This window comes from Rhea americana, unplaced genomic scaffold (assembly GCF_003343005.1).
Source record: "Rhea americana isolate MKP2758 unplaced genomic scaffold, rheAme1 scaffold_15, whole genome shotgun sequence".
Lineage (NCBI taxonomy): Eukaryota > Metazoa > Chordata > Aves > Rheiformes > Rheidae > Rhea > Rhea americana.
The window spans coordinates 4,262,139-4,278,664 of NW_028185594.1; the positions used below are offsets into that span (position 1 = coordinate 4,262,139).

A 16,526-nucleotide genomic window follows, 5' to 3' on the forward strand; every position below is an offset into this window, starting at 1 on the left:
TTTCATGACTAAGATGAATGCAAGACTCAGTATTAGGCACCTAGTTGTAAAAATAAATAAATGAAGCCAAAAACGTATCATGTAAAAACRTGAAAGAGCCAAGCACACAAACCCAGCAACGCTGCCATGGTAAACACATACCAAGGTCCCTGTAAAACATGACAGGTAGAGCCAGGCCAGTTTTGCACTGGTTCTTGGGACTTCTGAGTTCATTTTTCAGCCTCAGTCTCAGTGAGGGCTGATCTCATACTACTCTAGATACAGAAAACTTTCATCTGAAAGAGTCAATTGTGACTCTTTTTAAAGTTAATGGAAGGACAAAAACACATAAAGAGTGTGAAATACCAGACACCAGTTAGACCAAAATCCGAGGTGAATTTCTCTCCTTCAATTGTACGGGGCATCCAGACAAGTGGCCCAAGCCTCTGCATCTTGGCGTGCCGGGCACAAAGCGGAGACCACTGTGTTTTCTCTCCCACCTTATGCTGGCCTTCACAATAGGTATTCCCTCACGAAGCACCTCCRTGGGGATGTTCTCGCTTCTCCTCAACATCCAGACACCCCTGTCCTCTCCACCTTCACACCCCAGGCATCGTCTAGGTCCAAGCGATATTTGTTTTGTGGAGTTTTGGAGTTGTTTACAGGAGTAAGATGGCATTTGCTACTGGTATGCCACGGTTCTTCMAGCAGTTTCAAGAGAGATTGATTAGTAGAAATATGGTTATAGGACACAGAGGTACATAACAGAGATCAAATAAGGACACGGTCATCATCACAAGACTAGAGCGCACAATGGAGGAAGGCAAGGATTTTATACATCTTGAATTTGCAGTATTTATTGCCAGGCCTAAGGGTTAAAAAGTCATGAGTTCAGTCTCCCATAAAAATAATGCGATTTTAAAGAAAAAAACAATAATATTTAGAGATCACTTGGCTTTTGTTTTGGAGATAACCTAAGGTCACAATTTTAAACTTCTCTCTGTAGTCTTGTAAATTAAAAACATCTATTAAAAAAGAAAACAGAAGGGAGTTTGTTCTCTGTTCCTTGGATTTCAAGAGTGGGGACTTTAAGAAGAGAACTTTCCAAATCTGGGAATCTGCACGATAAGATCAAACAAACCRGCAATGCTGCTGGGTGAAATCCTGGCTCCACTGAAGTCATTGGCAAAATGCCCACTAAAGCTTGGGTTTCACCCTTTATCTTAACATAATTAAAGTAAATAAACATAGTAGGATTATCCATGCATATCTATTTCCCTCATCCTCCYCTGCACCCCACCTTAAGCACCACAGCACAAACATATGTCGATTACAGTGTGCTTAGGAAAACAAGCAAGAAGTTTAAGACCCCAGTCCTGCAAWGAACTTCAAAAAGACAGACCAGCCCAGTAAAGTTCAGTGGAGAATCCCAGTCAAAAAYGTTGCTGTTATATCTCAGAGCTAAAATATGGTATAGTTAAGAGCCTCTTTGTCAGCATGACTGACTGAGTCAAAAAAGCTTAAAGAAATTGAGGAACAAAAATAAATCCTATCTGTATGCACATTTTGAAGGCCATTAAAATAAGGAAATAATTATATTCCACTTTAACAGCTCCTTAATATCACGTATGCTACTACATAAAAATAGTATGCAAAAGTTTGTCTCTGAAAAACAACACAGACATCCTCTCAAAAATCATGATGTGTTCTAATCCGTGGTGAGTTATTTGCATACAGTTTCAGGGCCCAAAAAAACGTTTTATGAAAAAGACCACAAAATATTTCCTTCCATTTTCAAAATCTGTGATTAAAACACTATTCAAAATGAAAAACCCTCAACATCTAAAAATAAATATTGAAAGACACCTTTAGATACAGCCGTTCCAGTACCGGTGTTCTTGGAGAACCCGACAACCACAGATTGCAGCTTCCAGCTGAAAAAAGGAATTAAATGCCAAATTTCTCCCTCAGATTTCTCCCATAATAAAGCTCTGGGGGCCCAAGTTGCGCCAAGAGATGTCTGAAGAACCAAGCAGTCCCGCTGGCTTTTTAAGAGTGTGTTTTAATAACTCTCCTCGACACCCTGCCTGAGAAATCCTCTGGGGAGCTGCTGTTCCCGGGCTGCCGAGCGAAAAGGCGCCGGCAGGCAGAGCGGCAGCGTGGCTGGGGGGACAGCCCGAGGCGTCCATCCCCCAGAGGCCGAGGCCCCCYGCAACGCGCTCAGCGCCACGGCACGTCGCAGGGAAACGCCGGGGGCTTCGGCAAGAAACGGCGCCCACGCAGCCTTGCAGAGCAACACCAGGCAGGCGCACGCGTGGCCGTATACTACGAACGGCTGCCGCAGCACAACGGGAAGCCTGATGTGGGACATCACGTTAACAATATTTTATGTTTATGTATCACTCTTCATCTCCAAGGGTCCCCCTGAGCTCTGCGAGCTGCATACAAGACATACCGACGAAGCCAAGCCATAATTCTTCTAATTAGCCGAATATCAGCACACGTCGCCTGGCACAACAGAAAACGTTACTGGTCACTCCGCTTTTTCTACAAAAACTGCTACTTGATTTTTAACAGAAGCACATTACAGAAGGAAATTCASTTTTAAGGACTCCTGAAAAAATAAACTCAGGATCCTAACCCAGTGGATCTCCTTACCACCCCGTCTGTCCTCCCTCATTATATATGCACGCTCCATCAAATACGAGACACAGATGAGGAGTGGCCCAAGAGCTGCTGCTTGTTAACTGTGCTCACTTTCACGCTCAATTCACCAAGTTACCATCACATGGCTGCTTTACTGGTAAGTTTACAGGCAAGCTAGCGAGCAGCTGCAGTTCAGCGAACAGCATCATCATCCTCTTTTTAAGATTAATAACTTCATTCCTTTAGCAAAGCGGAAGAGCAGGCTGTTTAATACACACACCCTCTAGAGGTCAATGCTGCCATGTAAGCATATGTGTGTGCAACCCATCAACCAGTAAAACTAAYTATAAAAATCAATTTCAGATACTTTTATGAGCCTTTCATTCCTCAATATACTTCTAATTGATTTTTGTTGGAGAAATAGAAAGCATAATTATAATCTTTTATTATTACAAAAGAACGCAGGGAGGGCATGGAGTGGACAGGGCTTAAATGTGTCACCAATGCTTTTTACCTAAAAGGAAGGAAAAAAAAAAAAAGCTAAAAAGGTATTTTATTCACAGCCCTGCTAGAAAGACGGAAAAGCCTTTGAAAGGGTGACAAAGCACAAGAGAAAAACTTGCAGGAGAGAGCGCAGGGCAGGAGAGGAAGGTGGCAGGATTGTGAAATACAGTGCGAGAAGGTTGTGCCTATTTTTAGGCCGGCAGGGATGATCAAGTGCAAAAGCAGCACATGGCCAYGGACGATGTATAGCTCCTCTCATCCAAAAAGGTCAGAAGTGCCCTCATAGAGAGACGGCGCTAATCATGTCCATATTACAGGTGGAGGAAAAGAGGTGAAGAACCCGGTCCAGGGTCCCATCAGTCTTTCTACAGATGCCAAAGCTCCGGGTTAGTCCGTGGGGGCCTCGCCAAAGCTCGTCTCCCAAGCCAGCGGCACTCTTCAGCACGTAGTCTTTCAGGACATGAAATGGCTTTTTTCAGCCTTATTTCTTCCATGCACAAGTACATGACACACGTCCATAAGGCCCCCTTGCCTGGCTGAGAAGCAGAGGAAGGCAAAGTGTGCAGYGGCATTGAGAGAGAGAAATATGGGCTTGAAAGGGCGCACGGGACGCGTGCCACTGCCTCATGCGCCCAGCGCCGAACGCACCGAGCAGYGTCGCGCTCTATTTCCAGGCTTTACTCCCGCCGCGAGCGACAGAGCCGGCTCGCCGGAGGCCGCTTCCCCGGTGCCGGCCGCCCCACGCAACCCGCACCTCTGCCCCCTTAACCGCACCGCGGCCCCGCGCCCCAGGGAGAGCGGCAGAGCTGCCGGTCCCGGTGGGCGCCCGCCAGCAACACCAGTGGCAAAATACCCAATTAAACCTCCAGAAAAGGTGAGAGGGGGAGGAAAAAAAAGCGGCTGGAGTTGCTTGGCAAGGTCTCCTAGCTACGGCTGCGCCAGCCTGGCTGGCTGCTGCGCTCTCGCCCTGCTCGCCGCGCGTTTGTCCCTGCCAGGCGAGCCACCGCCACTGGCCCTAATTACCAGCCCTCCGCTGCCTCCAGCTCGTTACTTTGGGCCCCAGAGGAGCAGCCCGAACTTTTAAAAAACCCTCCTCTAATCAGGGCTTTTAGTTTCACGTTCAGCTGAGCTCTGAGTGCTCAGAGACGCCAGGCAAGGCAGCAGCGGCTGCAGAAAGACATGGAACGAGAAAAACTCAGCAGTTCACAGGGTCAAATTTGCCCAGGACCCCACAATCAATTTTTCCCCTTGGAAAAATCYTTTTTGTACATCATACTGGACAGTGAGCAATGAAGCAGCCTTACACGGGACCCGGCACTCACGTATATAATCCAGAGTAGCACATCAAAGATTTGCTCTTTGGGCATCTGTGATTTAGGCGTAGGGTCCCTGAAAAGTCCCAGGCAAAATATAAAGTCATTTTATCAGCGACTAGAACTGATGTAGAAAAGATGAAGAGACCCCTTTCCCAAATGCTAACATTTATAATTCTTTTTCTTCCATATTTTCACTAGTGAATGTGGTTTTCCACTTACTCAAACTATTGCAGGGTTGATGTTCTTCACTATATACCTATCATTTCATTTGCTCCCTTTTGCCACTGAAAAACAGGAGAAAGATGACAGAAAACAAGGAATGTACATTGGCAGGGATAACACAGCAACAAAACCTAAGAAAAAAGTATTCTTTTCCCTTTCCCAGTTTTGTCAACAATGATTGAAAGGAAAAAGAAAAAAAAAATACCTAGGACACTTTCACTCCTTCAGCTGCTAAATTTGACTGGTGTCAGGGGGAGGAAAACAATGCGTCTGGGCTTAAAAAATACCGAGCGGGAACAAACCTGGGCAAATTGAGGAGCCCCCTCTTAGGCAGAGGGTAAAGAAGATTAACTCTACTGGCTAGGAAGTTTCTTCATCTGAATTACAGAGAAGACACGGACGACACCTTTCCTTAACTCTAAGGGAGATAGAAACAGCCGCTCAGGTGCCACCTCGGTTATCCATTCCACCAGATAAATCCAACTGAAGTAAGAGACAAATGTACCCTGAAAGTCCACTGTTAGGCGACACTGCATCTTCAGAAAGGAGATTTTAAAAAATTAAGGCTTTTTCCATATGAAACACATTTCTGAACACACATCCAAAGACCGATGAAGTCCAGGAAAAGAATCACGTTTAGGATTCTTTGCATTTTGCAGAATTACTGATAAAATTTTATCGGCTGGACCACATTCGTATGTGCTATGTCAGTGGTACAACAGAACGTAACAGTACATTCAACTTCATTTTCACTCAAGTATTCACAGATAAAAATCTCCTACTCAAAGGCTATTTTCCACTGAATATGCCAAGTTTCCAGCTTAACTTTTTACACTGAGGAAAGCTCTTTTCCTGCCTGCCCCTCCCCAACAAACATGCCACATTCTCCTAAAAAACAAATATTTCCCCTCAAATTTCTTAAGTAACAAATAACAACCACTCTGGAAGACGACCAAATGTGGAAAATTTCAACTTGAAGAAGGAAAAGTTTTGCAAAGTTACAGGTGACGAACAAGCAGAGGGCTAAAGGAGTGTTTCTGCAAAATTAAACATATTATGGTTCCAAACATCTACATACTGAATAAAAGCATATGCAGATATRCATGCCTGTATTTTTATAAATTACTCAAAATCATTAATTTCAGAACACTAATGCAAGCMTCTAGTGCACTAATGATCATTTACCATTATCAGAAAATGAGAATGACACTGCAAATTTGTCCAGCTAATCTATTCAGTTCCCTCTGTCWGTGGTAAGTGTGCAGATGTGTAGGAATAAATCCCTGTTCAAGCTCCAAATACGTACGGTTATACAACGAGGACACCTTTCTTTCACAGCTCAGCTGGGGATCAGCTTTTATCTTGAAACACAAGCTCTTCACTGTTACCTTAACTAGCACACTTGCAAATGTTTTTTCAGCTTTCATTTTTTTCAGCCCCAGCTTCCACTGGTGGGTTGCAGAGGCCGGGTGCCTGGCTCGGAGCGAACATGCCCAGCGGAAGATCTGTGTGCCCATCTGCAGATAGGGACTGCTAAGACCAAGAACCAGTCTGCAATTTTTTTTTTGAAGTCTTTTAACTCTCACTAAGCCATTTATTGCAATGGGCTTCTTATAGTATATAAAACTGATCTATGAACGGTGGTTTTGATTTCCCTGTAACACCAAGGTTTTGGGCACTCTTAGAGACCAGGGGATAAGGTAGGTCCCATGCAGTATTTTGTTTTCCTCTTTCCAAATGTCTGGGCTAGTTTTTAAAGCTCTTCTCACTTGGGAGTCCTTGTCTCACATTCCGTTTACAATCCACAACAGTACATTACCACTTACTGTTTGACGTCTGTTAGCAACTGGCTTTTGAGAGTGGTATCAGACAAAAGTTTTCTGAAGAGAAACACACTTTCTCCTAAATTCTAGCCAATCAGAGAGAAACAATTTTATTCACAAAATCCACCCTACATTCTCTGCATCACATGCTTGTCCTTTACCTATCTTTAAATTTCTTTTCCCAGTCATTTTTCCTAATGCTAGGGCATTGCAGATTGACCTCCCTTCCTGTAGCTGGTCTGAGCTATACTGCGGACACCACCTACCAGCCAAGTAAAGTGGTTTTATTTGTGACTCTACTATTTTTGATGAAAGCTTGGATGCCTCAGCAATATTTAGAGCAGTTTAGATGAAGCCTTACAGTTCATCTGCCCTGCCTGCAGTTCCTGCTGTYGGCACGTAGGTACGCGGGACCATGTCCAGCATGGGCTGTGAAAGGTAGGCTCTGGATGCAGGGTAAAACCCTTTACTTCCACGCTTTCCATCCAGGTACCTGGCTGYTTGCCCAGATGTAGCTCAGACTCCAACGCCTATCTTGCGTTTAAGAAGAGCCTAATGAGGTACCTGCTGTTAAGATGAGCTGTAGWATACTTGGCTTTTCCTGCTCAGACAGCCTCAGCTCTCCAAATCTGCTCTGGATCTTCTCTTCCAGCAAGTTTCAGACCTCAGCCTAAGCCTGCTTCTCAGGGCATGCTTGCTTTTAAATGACCCCTCCTGACAGTGTCTCTGGACCCAAGAACACAAGTGCTCAGGCCCTGCATACTCTATCTGCAATGCTGTTTCCAACCCTGACTTCAGCTTCACTATTCAGACCAGTTCTTCCTTTGCCAAACCCAAAACTATCTGGCTGATCCCRTAATTGTTCCCTCCTCTATCACGGGGCTAAACCTATCTTCATGGTTCAAAGAGCCAACATTTTCACATGGCTGCAAGCCACAGGCATGTACCACGAGAACTGAATGGTGAGAGCCCTGCACAGTGAGCTCTCCTGGACGAGAGAGGACAACAGCGTCTCAGGGTGACGGAGAGAAAGAGCTGAACGGAGCATGCACCTGTGTCCCAAGGTCGCACACCTCCACAGAAAGATCTTGCAGAGCCTCTCACCTAGCAGACCTTGTCCCTTCCTCTCCCTCCTGAGCAGCAGCCCTGTAGACATAAAGCAGGTCATTCACCCAAGCCAAAACATAACTGCATTTACGATGCTTCCCAGCAATACGTAACACCATCTCAGGATGATGAATGCGCTGAAACCTCAGGAAAGGTTTAAGTAAGCACGATGCAACTGGAACGTGGCAAGGAAATTTAGGTCAGTGTTTGCACCCGCAGAAAGGGCCACGGGAGTGTTACACATCACTGAGGGCAGGGACTGCAGAAGCCAAGCTCTCCCTGGCACACTGCCTCAAAGCTCATGGTGAATGATCTTCCTGGGCCAGATTTTGGTTGGGAAGTGAACTGCCTGGCAGTGTACAAGAAGCTCCCCATCTCCACGTCTGTAAGACACAATGATTTGGGTTTGTGACTTCAAGTATTTCAGAAGTGTTAGTGCCTTGGACAAATGGAAAATAAACACCCCGCTTCTTGTCACTAACATGCCCTTTCTAATCCAGCTGGGACAGCATCAACACAGAGGGGAGCCGACAGGAGACAGCTTGAGCATTTCCTCTTTGAGGCCGTACTCTGTGATCTGTACTATTCCCCCCTTTGCGAGGTGCCTCATGGAGGCTCAGGAGTGGATGGATATAAAGAACATGCTGGATGACAAACCAGCGATGGCTTCTCCGTGCCTCACCAAGGCAGCCTGCCATAACACTTGGAGGTGCCCACACTCTCCCTCCTGCAGCTGCTGAATAGGCAGCAAACATCACTTGCTAGCTCTCCCAGCCCAGAGCCTTACGCCAAAAACCATCTCGTGCAGCAAACAAACAAACAAACAATACCTATTTACATTTTCGAACCAAAACAGTAAGACTGTCTCCTTCCCTGTGCTGCTGATTTGGCAAATGATGGAGCAGAAACACAGGACTGAGAATTCAGGTACTGGCAACTAAGCAAGGGATGAACGACACTGGTGTTTTAGATGGTGAGGGCTGCTTTTGGCAGGGCCCAGCCTCCTTCCATCTGGGACGCTCACAGGGCTCGATTCCTCAGCCTGGGCTCTTGCTATAATAACCAAGCGAGGCTCTGGCCCTCTGAAGTGAAATCACAACACTTCCCTCCAAACCTGTCAAATGGTGCAGCGCTTTCAAAAAGATAACGCTTTAAGAGCTCATGATCAGGCTGGGCTCATTTTAATCAGTTTGATAAATTCTATTCACGCTCTCATTCAAATAGCTTTAAAAAAACCCAGCAAAACACATTTTTCCAATCTGGCAATGCAGCTGTACCCCAAAATAAACACACCCATGAATCAAGGCCTTCCTCTCACACCCCTTCTTCACTTCCCTTGCTCTTGTTTCCAGTAGCAAATTCAGCCTTGCTTCAGCTGCTGCCACGGGAGCTTTAGCATCCTCCGTATCCCCTGTCAGGGCTCCAGCTGCACACACAAGCCTGGGGACTCTGTAGGAAGCTGCACAAAAATCCTGGCCTTGGGCTTTCACTTCTCCTGTGCTACCTGCACTGCTCTTCCAAATGCTTCTCCCTAATCCATTATTCAGAATCTTGCTTCCTGCTGAACTGGTGCTTTTCTTGGCTATTTGCATCTTTTTTTTCGGCTTTCTGTTCACTGGTGCTACCACATTAACACAACACAGAAATACAACTTCCCATTCCTTTATTATCACTGACTCAACTTGTCTTTACTTCCTCTATTATTCCTGTATTTTGTATTATTCTCCTTTATTTATCATCCAGCCTTCTTGCCTCAATACGTTCTTTTCCTACCACTTCCAAATTCTGGATTTTTCCTCTTCTAGCCCCAATGTTTCAGGAAAACTTTTCTCTGTCATTTTAAATCCCACCTCAAAAACCTGCATATCCTTTAACACTGTTTGTTATACTCTTGTGTCTCCCTAGCCTTTCCCTTGCAAACATAGTAATTTGTTTTCCTGCAGGGAGGATTTATTTAGTTCTGTTACTCTCACCCAGCACTTTGGATCAAAGAACTATGTAATTTAAAATAAGATGTCCTGACAATAGCAAACAGACTCCACTTAAGCCTGCATCTTCTTAAGATACCCATGCAAATAGATGTTAAGAGTCTACATGCTATCTCCCAGTTGTTTCACGCTTTATGTAGCTAAATATAGATACGCAATGCCCAACTGCTATTTCTTAGACATGAGCTTAGTTTCTATTGGATCCTCTTTTTGGATGGAAACAGGAAGAAAAAAAAAAAAAAAAAAACAAAGCCTTCAGACCCTCACAAAAGGCAAACCTCAGCAGAACCCTCTGAAGGTCACTTTTCATCATTATCCCCATCTTAATGTATTTCCTGGGAAGTTTATATGTGATGCTTTATTTCTGGCCAGAAAGCACCTATGCCAGCTCATACTTTGCCCTCTACATTAGTGCAAGGAAGGCTGATATGACTGGCCTTGGCAAGAGATAGAAATCTCTTCCAGAGGTCTTTGATCCTGGGGACACAGCATCTTCTCCAAGATTAACCTTTCCATAGGTCACAGGCCATCTCACTCGTAAGACGTATTTGTAGCCAGACGCTCACCAGCAATATCCTGTTTTCTAATTTAGGAAGTACTGATGACTGTACATTTTTTTTCTTGGCTCATTCTAATTCCTTCCCTCTCCACTCTCCATTACATTGGCAATTCATCTCCAGGCATGTGTGAAGACTAGACTGAAATTTCTGTCTCTCAAAAGAGACAAATTGTCGTTGTTTGCACTGATGTCTGCTCTGTAAATAAGTGCGAGAGAATGTGTTAGGGCTGGATTACAGTGCCAGTCCTCGTGGCTCCTTCTTTAGATTTTTTTGATCTCACTCCCACATTAGCAGCATGGTTTTTTTCAAACCTACAGCTCACCTCCTCTTCCTGTTTACAGGCACAGCCTCTGTTTCTCCCCTGCATGGTTTCTTTGCTTTTCTGACAATCAGTCCCAACATTGCTCTCAGCTCATTTACACACCCTTCACTTTAGATGCCCCCGTTTACTCTGAATTCAGTAAAATATTTTCATTTCCCTTTTCATTCGGCCCCTGTTTTTCCCTTCCCTTCCAGATTAAATTCTCTCCCACACAGATAATTGTTTTTCCCTCTCCAAAGGTCATCCAGAACGTGGTTTCATAACCAATTCAACCATTCTGATGGGCCTTACATACATTAGTGTCCTTATTCCCTTGTGGATGAGATGCAGGCAGGTAACAAAGGAACCTCATGCAGCACCAAGTGCGACGCGGGGTCTGACTGCCTCTGGGTTCCCCAGCAAAGCCAAGCCCTGAGAGAAGATCAGCACCAATCTAGCAAGCTGCTCTCTCTCCGCGTTGCCTCCAGCCCAGTCTGGCTCATCGCGCAGCAAGGCACGCCAGCCAGTGTCTGGTCAGCGTTACATACCATCGAAAGGAATGCAACCTCCCTCTGCTGCCTGCTACCCCCAGCTCCCCAACCCATGGCTTTCTTGTTTTCACGCAAGCCAGTTAATCCCTTTGATCCTGCAAGTGGACTTTGTGCATGCAAGCTGGGTGACCAGCCTGCATCTGCCTCCCTAACTGTGCACCCCACACTGAGAGCTCTTTGTCTGTCAGGGCAGCGACACCCTTTTACACAGAGCCCGCACTGGCAGGCTGCACTTGCATGACATACTAACAAGCTACCAGCCAAAGGAAAATATCTCGCAATCACTTCAGACCCTCTGGTTCAGCCACTGACGAAGCCAAGTGGCTACTAGCCATTGGCACTGCTGGGCGCGTTCACAACCACAGCATTTCCAGCGAACAGCGGCTCTGAACCAGCCGCGTGAAAAAACAAAGCACTGCAGGAGAAAAGGGCTCCCTGTCCCTAGCCCTGAAGGTGTGCGCAGGGAAGGAGGCAGCCCCTGCCGTTTCTGATTCAGTCCCAAATTTTCAGACCTATTCGTTTCTGTCCTTCTCTTCTACGGGATGCCCTGGGTTCCGTGCAGGGAAACTCCACTGCATGGTCAGAGTGAACAGATTTAACATCTTGATTGTACCAGCTCTGATTTATAAGGCATCCAACAGCCAGTGATTTTTAAAGGAAGGGAACAGTGCACTTGCATAGGATGAAGGGCTCTAGATCACTTTGTTGTGGACCCAGGTAAGTTAGTTAGATGATCCTATTATACTCCTGCCCACCAACAACTCAGATTGCTCTAAAGACGCAGGTGTTCAAAGACATTCAGGCACTTTGCTTTCCACCGAAAAAAGCAGGAGCCAGGTGCCTATCTGCTCCACAGCTCTGCGGCTCAGCTTTGTTCTAGCAACAAGGCTCTGTCTGATCCATGCTGAAAAACAAAACCGTGCTTTCTACGCAGCTAGTTTACAGAGTGCTTAAACGATGGAGGCTTTAACTGACGAGCTCAGAGGGGCAGCTGAAACCACTACGTGAGGCGATGGGAGTCAGTGGCATGGGCAYTGCATCTGGGCAGCTGCAGCCTCATCATTCGACACAGGGCTCCCCTCTCTGCCGGTAAAGGTGGACCGGTGCTTCTCACCATGGGCAGCATTGCTGTGGGAGGGCAGACRCTTGCACACCGGTGGCAGTATGTGCTGTCCAGGGACATTCAATAAGGGCATCACAAGACCAAAGTGAGAAATGTTTCTCATTGTGTATTAATGGTAAAATGTAAGAAATAAACAGGATTTGATGCACTGGTGTCACCTACAGAAAGGTTCTGAGTTTAGATACAAAGTTCATCCAGATCTAAGGCTCTGATTCAAAAATACGCAAGATCTGGCAAGATTTTAACTCAAAAGGTTGGAGGCTCTGAAAGAGCAGTTGTTTCTGCAAGGGCTTTCTCAGGACTCCTTGTTCCCCATACCCACCTACTGGGTGACAAAAATAAGAAAATTCCGCAAGTTCCCCCTTTCTAGGTGCACATATCAAATTCTTGGCTAACTTCAGGAAAAGCCTCAAAAGACTCATCACTTCCAGTTGAAAAGGAGCACAGGGGTCAGGTCTGAACAGACAAGTCCATCATGTCAACAACAACACTGCTCAATTTGTGCCTCCGCAGCAGCCCCTTCATCCTCTGGAAGGCATCATCTGGGATGCCTCCCCAGACAGCCACAGTGAGGGGGTCTGCTCTGCTATGGATGAGCCTCAAAATGGCAGTGGCAGTGTAAGGCATCTCCTCCTGACCACATTGCTACAGATTTTAAAATGACTGCACTACTTCCACTGGCTTCCAAATCACCAGATCACAAGTGAGATCACTACTGGCAAGCTGACTATTCCCAGTAAAAACTCTAGGAAGCCCATTTTGAAAGATCAAAACCAATGCCTTTTATATCTTAATATGATTTATGCTTCAGACCATGTAACTTTTACAGTGTTGCCTAGCGTATGATGGATGCAGCTCTCTTAACAACCCACACATTTGTTTGATTTACTGCACTGGTCCAACATGTTATTTTCTACCTCGCAAGAACAACTTCACTTCTAGGAATCTGCCTGCATGATAAGATCGCGAATTAAATGTGCAGTTATCGTAAGAGACCACACATTTTACAGTAAAATTGAGAAAACTGATTACAGCAATCCCTCTGGAAACAAGAATAATCACATGATAAGATACTGCTAATGGGAATTTATCATCTCTCATCACATGTGAAGCTCAGAACAAAGCAGCAACGCTAGTCAAMTGCACAGCTATTACTGCCAATGAATACCAACCGAAAAGCTACTGGGGCTGATGAACAAACGACAGGAGATTGGGGATTTTCAACAGCCAAATCTAAGCCAATTTGGTATGCTTCAAGAAGCTTACACAGTGAAGCTTATATGCAACATTAGCAAACATTACCCCCCCACAAAAGCCTGATATTTCTCTATACCTTTTATTTCCTCTCTACCTATACTAGACAGACTCCATGTCATTCTTCAGTTTGTTCCCACTGTATTTTATCACCAAAGTAGTCCAAGCTAGCAAGATCTCAAGGGTACGTGTGTCTGTATACATATGTATGTCTGCATCTATACACGTGTTCTCCATACGTTCTTCTTAAACCACAGATCTCAGATCCGAAATACATTTTTCTCTTCCTCCATATGAAAGGCAACAAAAAACCTACTCATGCTATCTTCTGTTTCAGACTGTTAATATGACTAAAACAAATATTTTTAAGGTTGTCTTGAGGAACTGAGTACCCAAAACCCAAACTGGCTTGACCACAGTTTCAATGTGAATGGTCTAAATCCTTTGGGTATCCTGATACTCTACATCAAGCCCCGTAAGATATGAAACCACAACAGGTTAATTGTAGGCAGTGAATTCCCCTGTTCTCTTGAAATGTGTAAGATCAGCGGTCTGCCATATTTTTCCATTGCCCTGTTTCACAGATACAGACTTGGACTTTCAGAAGAGATTTTTTTCTTTTCTAAATGAGAATAAAAGGAGATGGTTACTGTTATAGCTGGCTGGAGAAGAGAGAAGCGTCCTACACAAGTACCTGTATGAGTCCTCTGGTGAGCCTTTAAGTGGGAGCTCTTTGTATAAACCTTCCGGCACCCATTAAATTGACAGCGATGAACCCTCTTCTTGTTTTCTGGGGATGCCTCCGCCCCTGTCCCTCCTTGTTCACTGTCACTTTGCCCACTCTTTATAGTCCCCGCAGTTGCTGCTGCCACACCCACTTTCATAGAGCTGAGTGAAGCCTTCTTGGCCACCAGTTTCAATGTCACCGTGCTATCCGCCGCTGAGAGAGTTTGTGAGGTTTTTACAAGGTGGCGGCTGAGCTCCGGAGACGAAGGGGGTGTTAATGAGGTTACTGCATTGAGTTGGGCCTGGTTGACGGCTGTGTAGCCTTCTGTGGAAGAGCTGGTGGACTGCAAGCTGAGGCACGTCTCAGACAGCAGCTTGTCCCGTGAGAGGATAATGTCCATGTTAGCGTTTTTGTCACATGTACTTGTTTCCACCGGCAAGAGGATGGGGTCCAGCCGTCGAATACTGTCCTCTGCATCTGGAGTTGAGGAAGCATGAAGAAAGCAGTCCAAATCCTCACCAAAACTCTCAGAGATCTTCCGCGGTTCTGTCTGAAGGTATCGCTCCAATTCGAGGCATGTCTGCAGAAGGAGGGGGAAGGGAGAGATGAGCAAAAGAAAWCACTGTTAGAGAGAGATTACAGTGTAGCTCCTCCCACCTAGAGCAGGAGAATAAATGTGGTCCAGAGCCATTCATGCACACCAGCACCTTCTTACAAAATGGTCACACTTTGGGAGATACGAGAATTTGGCACTTCTTTGAAGCTGCTCAGAGATAGGGTGTGGGAACATCTGCATACAGCAGTAGATATGTGGTCAAAATGAACACATGACAACTGGAAAGCATCTATTAACTTTTTTCTGAAAGTCTGCATGTTGTCCCATGGACACCAGCTCCTTTGCAAATTTAAGTGGAATCTGGCTGTCACCTCCATATGAAACAATTCTACCGCTCTCTCTTGGACATCTACAAAGTTGCTTCTCCAAAGAATTGTTTCCTCTTTTTCCACAAACATTAAATTTCACTCCAAATTTAACTCAGCGTAGTTGGCAAAGGCTCAATCTGTTCTTAAAWTGGCACAATTCTGAACCATATCATTTTAAGACAGAGGAAATTGTGATACCATGGAATATTTAAAGGACCTAAGACAAGGGAAGATGTGACAGAAAAAAGGGCTCTATTGTCATTTGTAGAGGGTTTTTGGCACATTCGGTCAAGTGGGACTTCCTGTATACAGGGCACTAAACTTGCACACAAACACACAGAGCTTTGTAAAAAGTAAAGACACAGTTAAAGTAGCTGCCACTTAAAAATGAGTTCCGGTATCTCTGAAGCAACAATCATCAACATGAGAGTAGGGTGAGCCTCCCCTACTTAAATGGACCTTATATAAGGTGTCTTGAGCTAGCCCCAATAAAATCTCCAGGCACCATCAAACTGCTCAATGTTCTCCAAAACCCACATTATAAACTTTTATTATTTATAGAAAACAGTTAGCTGTAGTTTCAGGAGCTTTTAAAAGCATTTATTAGCGTTATTTTTCATTTCTTGCTGCTTGAAAGGCTAGCTGGTTTAGTACATCATTGTGATTTTTCAGGACTCAGACAGATAAGACATTCTAGTATTTTTTAGAGAGAGAACACTTCTAGAGATAATAAGGAAGGGAATTTTAGATCAAAATTTTTGAAGTAGTCTATGGTCACCCAACTACATCTCAACCTGGAATTCAAGCACCTGATTGAGAAATAAGAACTTTTATCACCAGCAACAGCAGGAGACGCACATTCCTGACATCTGAATACAAAAGTCTCATCAATAGAACGATAAAGAGGTCCCACTCACAGCTGTCTAGGAACTACAAAGTAACTCAAGAGTATTACTTTTAGCCTATGGAGGAAGGAACACTTTGTTTTCACATGGGGTTAAAAAAATAAATTTTTTTTGATTTTTTTTTTAAATAATTGCTGATTACAGATCTGAACTGTAGATACAGACTTTGGCAAAAAGCAATAAAACAGCAATATACGCAAGCGAACAATGCTATAGTTAAGCATGTGTATAATTTTCAGAGGCTTGATATCACATCTATAATATGTCTGCACACAGGCTTGGAGGTAGGACACCCGCTAGTTAGCATTCTTGTCTCCAGCAAATCACCACACTCCCTGCTCAGTTTCCCCAAATGTAACAACGGAGCACTATATATCACAAAAGAGATTTCCAAAGAACTGTCAAATACTTGGAGGTGAAGTCGTCAAGCTTTTATGCTCCTGACATTCAACAAGGGATGGTTCAGCTTCTGAAAACAGAGGCCAAGGTGCCCTCTCAGTGGTGCCTAGGAATCATTTTAAAACTCCATGGTCTCCCTTCCCCATACGTGCTTTTTAACCTGGGTAAACTTCTGGTTCTGAAAGGACACAAAATGG

At 44.8% G+C, this 16,526-nt stretch overlaps 1 protein-coding gene across 3 annotated transcripts in view; it reads right to left on the reverse strand.

Moving 5' to 3' along the window:
* KLF7 (KLF transcription factor 7) overlaps window positions 1–16,526 on the reverse strand; it is a 95,952-nt gene that overhangs the window by 47,874 nt on the left and 31,552 nt on the right. For all 3 annotated transcript variants that reach the window (XR_014895140.1, XR_014895141.1, XM_085299380.1), the window contains exon 2: window positions 14,069–14,681. Coding sequence is in view for 1 of the 3 variants with exons in the window: in XM_085299380.1 (XP_085155506.1) it covers window positions 14,069–14,681 (613 nt within the window). In the remaining 2 variants the exon portion in view is untranslated. The remainder of the gene's footprint in view (window positions 1–14,068; window positions 14,682–16,526) is intronic.